Source organism: Trifolium pratense, linkage group LG3 (genome assembly GCF_020283565.1).
Source record: "Trifolium pratense cultivar HEN17-A07 linkage group LG3, ARS_RC_1.1, whole genome shotgun sequence".
NCBI lineage: Eukaryota > Viridiplantae > Streptophyta > Magnoliopsida > Fabales > Fabaceae > Trifolium > Trifolium pratense.
This window is the reverse complement of record NC_060061.1, coordinates 10,404,318-10,413,829: the sequence shown is the minus strand read 5'-3', so window position 1 is coordinate 10,413,829 and position 9,512 is coordinate 10,404,318. Positions and strand designations below refer to the sequence as shown.

General features: G+C 31.7%; 1 protein-coding gene across 1 annotated transcript; it reads left to right on the top strand.

Moving 5' to 3' along the window:
• Window positions 1-1,616: 1,616 nt before the first annotated feature.
• On the top strand, window positions 1,617-3,517 carry LOC123918668 (probable WRKY transcription factor 65). Its single transcript, XM_045970784.1, has 3 exons — window positions 1,617-2,076; window positions 2,232-2,381; window positions 2,519-3,517. The coding sequence occupies exons 1-3, from the start codon at window positions 1,934-1,936 to the stop codon at window positions 2,967-2,969; spliced, it is 744 nt and encodes a 247-aa protein (XP_045826740.1). The 5' UTR covers window positions 1,617-1,933; the 3' UTR covers window positions 2,970-3,517.
• The last annotated feature ends 5,995 nt before the right edge of the window (window positions 3,518-9,512 follow it).

Genomic DNA, 9,512 nt, shown 5'->3' with positions numbered 1-9,512 from the left:
AGTTGTTGCATTGCTTCACGTTATTAGAAACCTTAGAAAGATTGATTTGTTTTCTAGTGATAGATATTTTTCATAAAATATATTAGCCAATAGGCTTGTATTTCTCCCTTAGAGAGTTACAGATCCAGCCATAAGTGACTCAGTCAATAATGAGATCTCATTCCTTCATTATGATAATGCTAATATTGTTATTTAAACTTTGTGAAAGCAACCCATTCTCTATAATTTAGATCCAATAAATGTGATCATATAAAATCATTATAATTTGAAGTGATATATTGTTAAACAATTTTGAGGTGGGTGACCGTTTTAAGCTCAGTCTTGTTGTTTTAAACTCAAGCTTTCAAAAAATTATTTGTCTTAAGTAAGAAGAAGTGATTCTCTTGAATATTTATATTATTATAATTACAAAAACATCACTATATATTCACTACAACTCAAGTGTGGTAAATATATTTACATGACTTTCTAGTAGAGGTGTAGGAGTGTAGGACTAGGAATATTCATCGATGGTTTGTGCAGGAAAGAGTAACATAACTATAAAAAAGTATGTATTAATTATTAATAAAATGTTAATTAATAAGTTTTTTCTAAATTAATATTTGTATTGACCTTTTGAAAACGACAAAATATGAACAATTTTTTCAACAAAATTAACAAGTAAAAAATATCACATGGAGTAACAACCAAGGCAACTATATATTGACTATAATTGTTATATATGAGTTTAGTGTTTATAGATAAAATTAATTAACTGATGTTTAATATATATTTCGTTCCAAGTTATAAGTAGAAATTGGTCAAAAAAAAAAAGTATTTGGTTCAATTAATATATCAACAATTTGAAATGAGGAGAGTATTAAAATAACAAATCAATAAATGATCCTATTTGTAAGATATAAAAATTACCAATTAAAAATATATAAATGAAGTTGTATTGATTTTTAGTTTTTTAAATATTTTTCATTAATCATAAGTGGTATTCCATCATGTCTCATGATGAATGATTTATGTGAATATTTGACTGAGATTAAGAAAAATGTATAAACAAGTGTGAATAGTATTTTTACTATAAATTATTTGTGTATTTAACATTTCTATAAATGTAATCGTTAGTTAATTCAGTGATGATTGACGTTGGATTTGGTAGGGAGGACCATGATCCGATCCCCGCAACTATGAACGGGAGGAGCTGAAACCACTTAATGCCAGAACTGACCCCCGAATCAGATTAATTATGCGGTCTAGTGGACCAGATATTAACTTAAAAGTCATTTTAAAATGGTCATTGATAAAATTTAAACTAATTATAATGTTAAGTTTTTGTCGTTAGCTATAATAGAACCTCAATTGTGATATTATTTAAATAGTACAATTACATAATTAATTAATTAATATATGAACATAAACTCACAAATACAAATTAGGTATGATCTATAAAGGGTGCACAAATAAGACAAAAAGGGAGACTTAGTTCCCTTCAACCTAATCAACGAGTTTATCCTTAAGGAAAATAATAATGATATACTACTAGAATAAAGATTAAAGAAAGCAAAGGTTGCTTTCAAATGACATACACACATTGATATAAATTAGTGTGATAGGTTCGATAAGATGAAGTATTTGCTCGCACGTCCCCTAATAAACAAAGACCATCAATAAATAATGTAGCGTAGCCAATCTGTCAACATGAATAATCCCCATTTTTAAATCACCATTCTCCCTTAAATTTCTTATTTGTCCACTTTGTCTTTCATTTTGTGTATTAATCTACCTAGCTAAACCCATTTAATTACATGCTTAGATTAGATACTATAGCCACATTAATCATCATCATACACATATATAATAAGATCAGCTTCAAGAGAGTCAAGATAATTAGTTACACCCACCACACAGTAACGAGCCAACCCCAACTCCAAATCTCAAGAAAATGAAAAGTAAATTCAAAAATCCATCATATACTGATGATCAACAAGAAGACACTGACACATCTCAAGATTCACCTCCTTCTTCCACCTCATTTAACATCGATGCCTCACTCACTTCCCTCTCTTCTACATCATCTAAGAAAAGGTTAGTACACAATTACACATCATCCATTAATTACTATAGTTTCCTTCTAGCTAATTAATCTGATTTTGATTTTTCTTTTTGTTACAAATTCGTACAAAGAGTATTAGTATAATAATAATAATGTGAAATTGTTTTTGTTTAATTTGTTAATTAAGCAAGCGAGCCATACAAAAAAGGGTGGTGCAAATCCCAATCAGCGAACCTAAAGGATCAAGACTAAAAGGAGAGAGCAATACTCCACCGTCTGATTCATGGGCATGGAGAAAATACGGTCAGAAACCCATCAAAGGTTCCCCATATCCCAGGTATATACTAATGAATAATGTAGCAACTAATTACAAATTAAATACTACCATGAATAAGAATCATTATAATGCATCATAAAACATATGTTTGGTAATTTTAAGGTTGTGTTAATTTGTGTGTGAATTGGGACATACAGAGCTTACTACAGGTGTAGCAGTTGCAAAGGTTGTCCAGCGAGGAAACAAGTGGAGAGAAACCGAGTGGACCCCACAATGCTCGTCATAACTTACTCCTCAGACCACAACCACTCATGGCCGGTTTCAAGAAATGCTGCAACAAGACTCTCTGTCAAGAAAACCGAACCAGGCCCGGTTGAACCGGACCAAAAATTTGCCGGCCACTCGATTGTGGACGACGAGTTGGGGTGGTTGGGAGAGATTGACACAATAACATCCTCTGCTATTCTAGAGAGTCCAATTATGGCGGAGTTTGATGCTGACATGGCATCCGTGTTGTTGCCGATGGGGGAAGAGGATGAGTTGCTATTCGCTGATCTTGGAGAATTGCCGGAGTGTTCCACGGTGTTCCGGCATGGTTTGTTCGACACACGGCGGTTAACGGCTCCGTGGTGTGGGACCACAACTTGACAAATTGGTGTCCCATTTCACACGTTCTTCATGCATCTACACAAGAAAAAGATACATTCTCATTATTTTTCCTTCTTTTCTTGTTTTCACATTGTCCTTATTTTATATTTGATTAAAAATTCAATTTGATCTATCACAATAATTTCGTGGTCCAATCAATCCTTGCAAAAAATAATACTAATGTTAGTCAATGAAAGATAAATTAATTTATGTATATTTATAATAATGTGTTAAAAATTGACTCTAATTTGTACTCAATATAGTGTTATTTTTTTTATGAAGGATTGGATTGGGTCAGTAGCAAATTGTGGGGAGTAAATTGAATTTTTATTCTTTTAATTTTTCATCTCATTGAGATGAGTAGAAAAAGGAAAAAGAAACAAGGGTAGGTTTGTTTGAGTGTGAATGGGATGACAATTGAGAAGTTATGCACAACTTGAGAACGTGGTTTGTATGTAATTAGCTTAATTTGGTCGTAGTTATGCACAACTTGCGCCATGTTACTTTCAAAGATGTTAGTTATGTTTTGTGGCGGCACCCATTTCTTATTTCTTCTTTGCTGACTTTTTTTCTTATCAACTAGAACCATATCTTAAATGCGTCCATCTATTTAAATGCCACTATTTATACGAATCATTCACTCATTTTGGAGTAAAATACTCCTCCCTAAGATCATATATATATATATATATATATATATATATATATATATATATATATATATATATATATATATATATATATATATATATAGGGGTTTTCTAACTTAGACCCTAGTTAGGTCTAAGTTAGCAAGGTGCACCTTTTCAATTGGATCAAAATACCCATTCTTTTTAATTAATTAACCAAAATACCCATTAATAGACGCGGATCCAGTGTCGCGCGCGTACCGAAGGACCATGGTTAAAGACCGTTGATTTCCATCAGACAGCCAAGATCTGATCTCATCAAGACTGTCTGATCAATCCGACAGCCCAGATCATCCTGATCCATCAGATTCCAGCGCGTGCGCCACACTTGATTACACCCTGGAGAGAGAAAAATTTGCTTTTTAAAAGTAGGACACGTGTCACACAATGGTTGGCTGGACGTGATTTTTGTTCATTTAATACTTTGAACTCAATTATTTCGTTGTAAATTAATTTTTTTTTTTTTTTTATACCAAAATTCATAATTTTTTTTTTCTACAAATAGAGACTTGGTTCGTTTGATTTGGACACCGAAAAAAAATGCAATTTTTCACTACCTTAATCTCATTTTTTGTCTACTAAATACGTTACTTGTGTGTTGTAATTTAACACGCACCACTCAACCAACTCACTGAAATCATTATACCAGGAAAATAGTAGATAATATTCTGGAACTTTTGGTATATTTTATGAAATTTTTGGAGACCTGAAACTATTTTTAGTTAATTAAATGAGATAAAACGGTAATTAAAAACTAATGTTTGCTTCTGAAACCATTTTACTGGTAGAATGGTTGCACATAGTTGTATTCTGAAACCATTTTACTGGTAGAATGGTTTCAATGAGTAATTTATTAATTGTGTTTGCTTCTGAAACCATTTATCTGGTACAATGGTTTCAGAGAGTTGTAATCTGAAACCATTTTGCTGGTAGAATGGTTTCAGTAAGTTGATTATTAGTTATTTGCTTCTGAAACCATTTAGCTTGTAGAATGGTTGCACATAGTTGTACTCTGAAACTATTTTACTGGTAGAATGGTTTCAGTGAGTAATTTATTAATTGTGTTTGCTTCTGAAACCATTTAGCTGGTAGAATGGTTTCAGAGATTTGTACTCTGAAACCATTTTCCTGGTAGAATGGTTTCAGTGAGTTGATGTAAGGTAGTGAAAAATGAGATTAAGGTAGTGAAAAATTGGGTTTTTTTTTCTGTGTCCAAATCAAACGAACCAAGTCTCTATTTGTAGAGAAAAAAATATTATGAATTTTGGTATAAAAAATAAAAATAAAAAATTAATTTACAACGAAATAATTGAGTTCAAAGTATTAAAGGGAAAAAAATCACGCCCAGCCAATCAGACAGCGACACGTGTCCTGCTTTTAAAAAGTAGATTCTTCTCTCTCCAGGGTGTAATCCAGTGTGGTGCACGCGCTGGAATCTGATGGATTCGGATGATCTGGGATGTCTGATTGATCAGACAGTCTTGATGTGATCAGATCTTGGCTGTCTGATGGAAATCAACGGCCTGTAACCATGGTCCTGCGGTACGCGCGCGACACTGGATCCGCGTCCATTGATGGTAATTTGGTTAATTAATTAAAAAGAATGGGTATTTTGGTCCAACTGAAAAGGTGCACTTTGCTAACTTAGACCCAACTGGGTCTAAGTTAGCAGCCCCCATATATATATATATATATATATATATATATATATATATATATATATATATATATATATATATATATATATATATATATATCAGGAAAACAAGGAGATAATGCAAAAAAATAATGTATTTAGGTAAAATATATACAATTGACATTTTGAATCACCTTTGTTTATATTTTATGACATTGTTTAATGTGTACAAAATAGTTTTGCACTATGCATTTAAATTTTTTAATATTGAATAAATAAGTCTCATCACATCTTTATAGAAAAAAGATTGATGAAGGCGAAATTTTATTAATTAAAATGATATTAGTGGTTATTTTACAACAGTCTCTAAAAAGATTTGAATTTTATATCTTGAAGCTTATAAAAATTAACTTGCAATGTAATAAAAGACTTTATCTTATCTATGTACCATAGATCTGACCATATTTTATTTAAGAGGTAATAATTTTTCTTTTCAACAATATTATTTCAACACAATTGTTGACACATATAGTACAATTTTTTTTTGCAACAACAAATATATTAATAACTAGGTCTTTGCACAAGACGAACAAAAATAACTGCAAATCTCGGCATATTTAGAAACCCAACCCATAAAGATGTCACTGGAAGCTAACTCCAAAGAAGACCACCAACCCAACCCATAAAGATGTCACTGGAAGCTAACTCCCGATCTTAAATCAAAAGTGATTGGTCCATTAGAATCCAAACAGCAGCTCCATAAGACAAAAATTGATGGGGCAACGATAGAGTGAAAACCTAGGCAGGTCCAATTTCGCAGTTCGTCTTCAAATAGTCAACACCGGCATGGAAGAGGTCAACCAGATACAAAAATAACTGCAAATCTCGGCATATTTAGAAACCAACAGAGATTCTAAAAATAATCCTATAAATCTCAACAGATTTGTAAGCGGTTAGAGAATTTTGTATCGAAGAAGGCCCATCACACACGACATTGACCCATAAGCGGCGTCAGATCCTACCCTTCCACGTCAGGACCTCACCACCACAACCCCGCATCACCTCCATCACAAATCCGTCGTAGCCGCCACCGCCTCCTCCTTCTCAGATTCGGCACATCCACCACCACCCCATCTCAGATTCATCACAACCACCACACCCCCGCATCACGTCCAACTCAGTGCGACGAAAATGTCGGAACAACAACCTCCTCCAACACCGAAAGCCAACAACCATCACCTAAGGTTGCGGCAAAACAACAGAACAATACGAAAATCCAACGCCCTACTGCAAAACCAGCATCACCACCCCCGGCTCTGCCAGCTACAGCCCACCACCACCATGAAGAAAAACAGAGAAGCTTCCAACCCCACTGCAAGCAACCCACCACCATGGGATCTATTGACTTTTATTTGATATTTAAGTTTCTCATTATATTAAGGTAAAAAATTTATTTAGAATAAAATATTTAAAAATTTGTTATATAGTATTGTTAAAATATAAGTGAAACTATTGTGTTATTTCTTGTAAAATTTATTAAATGAATAAATTATCAATGACAAATATTTATCCAATTTTTTATGTATCAGTAACAAATAATGGTCCCATGTATATTTTTTAATAAAAAAATTAGAAATTGGATTACGAAAATTCAGGGTAATTTAGTAAATTTGATAGTAATTAATTTTATTATTATATTTTTTTAATAACTTTATTATATTATTATTATTATTATTATTATTATTATTATTATTATTAATAGTTAGTAATAAATTTGGTAGTAATATTGTTTATGTTTATATTTCTATAGTCATATTTTTATGCATATTCATCTTATTTTTTCTATATTCTTTCTATAATTTTTTTATTAACTAAACTTTTTATAATCTTTTTATTGTCTTGTTCCTATTTTTATGCATAGATTCATATATATACTATTTTTTTTAGTGAAATTTTTCTATATTCTTCTCCTTCTTTTTTTTTTTTGAATAATACTCTTCTCCTTCTTTCTTCTTCCTGTCATGGTTATTGTCTCTTTTCCTCTTCAGATTAAACACAAAACAAAGGTAAGGAGATAGAGAGAGACACAATTAATTTTTATATTGGTTCCCCTCACAAATCGAGAGTACTCTTGTCCCCTTGCACTTCCAAAGGATTTCACTATAATCACTATTGATTACAATTGCTCAAACACACTGGCAAAAGACTTCTCAATGCTCAAGTTCACTAACAAAAGACTTCCTATGCTCAACCACAAATGCAAGAGACTTCACTAACTTAAAATGAGTTTAAGAAAGTTTAGAATTAATACTTGATATACAATTAGAGGTGTTTACAAAATACACAACTTTTACAAGACTTTAAGTGTTTGACAAATTTTTCTTGGGTGTAAGAGCTTCAAAGCTATTTTGTTTCATTATTATAAAGAAGACACATAAGAAGAAGCTCATCCTTTCATAAAAGTTAAATTTTGATCCCCCACAACTACTCAACACATGAGAAGCTCATCCTTCTCTATAGGTTCTCAATTTATGCAAATAAGTTTTTGACGTTATAGCTAGTATAAAACAATACATAAGATTTTTCCTTTCCTGTGATTATTCATTTTTAGTGAACATAGGTGAAAACTGCACGTTAGATGAACTGATGAGTATAATATATTGTTATTTTTATTTAAAATCTATCTTACCTCATAATTATTCAAGCTCATGTCTTCAAATTTGTTATATAGATTCTTTCTCGAGATTTTGGAAGGCTACTCATACTTAAGACTACTCATTCAAAATTTAAACTTTGTGGTCCTTTAGGTCAAATTTACTCTTGCAAGTTACGATTTAGTCACCAACGAAATTCAATTTCAAAGTTTGGACATGGTTGGAGAACTTTTTGTCAACTCAACAACATTGAAGTTGAGAATCATTTGATTTTCAAATTGACTGAAACTCTTAACAACAACGTCATTATTGTCAATCGTATCTAAATTTTTATCTGTTTTGAGCAATTTATGTTTACTATTATGCATGTTTTTACATTTCATCAATATTGTTGTAATGATTGTGCCTAAATAAATTAAATGTCATGTTTTATTTTCATCATTTTTTTTATTGGCTTTTAAGATTGTGCCTATATTTCATATGAGAAAAAAAAACAAAAGGTTTTGTTGGTTTAAGCATTATATGTGCCCTCCATTGTTAAGGCCCACCAGACTTGCAAGGTTCTGTCTGTTCTGCTCTCTGCTCCATTGTTAATTAAATCCACATCAAACATTATGTACGCTCCAAATCCAAACGGCACCCCCACGCTGGAGGCATTTTTTTAAATAAATATTATAATCAGAATATTTACATTTGCATTTTTTTTTCCTTCCACATATTAGACCTTTCCAACACCTTAATGTCCCCAACTTAGGTTACAAGCAAGCATTACCAAGCTCGACGATCACTCTAATTATTCATCCTATTATAAAGAGTATAATTTCTCGTGAATTATCCGATGTGAGACTTTTTAATATTCTTATTTTACTTCCTTTAAAACAAAATATATTTATATCTCTTTATCACAGGGGTTGAAACTGCAACTACAGACAGTACATCGAGCCAGGGACGGACCCAAGGGGGGCAAGAAGGGGCTCCAACCCTCCTCCCCCCATGCATATATGTTTAATATGTATAACTTTTAATGTATATGAGTTGCTAATGACACCTCTTAATTTACCCACTTTTGTTTTAGGTGCTTCTAAATAAATTATTATGATTTTATCTTATAATTTTGAGTTAAATATATTTTTTGTCTTTATAAAATTAAGATTTTTTAAGTTTTGTCCTTCAAAAAATTTACCTTTATCCATATTTGTATTTTATAGCAATTATTTTGAGGACTAAAAGTATCAATTTTTTGTAAAAATATTTGAAAATAGGGACTATTCTTACCAAACTACAAGATTTTAGAGGATATTTTCACTTAAAATTTAATAGGACTAAACATAAAAACTCGTTATTTTACAAGGACAAAAAATAGATTTAACTCTATTATTTATTATTAAAAAAGGAATTCGGCCTCTCGTGTGATTGATTTCTGGATCCGTCCCTGCATCGAGCTGCTTCTTGGAAAGGAGGAAGAGCTTCTATTGTTGACATTATGATGATGATGATCGCCAAAATTGAGGTTTCTTCTTTCTTTCACTCTTCTTCTGCTTCTTACTCACAATTTTTCAATATT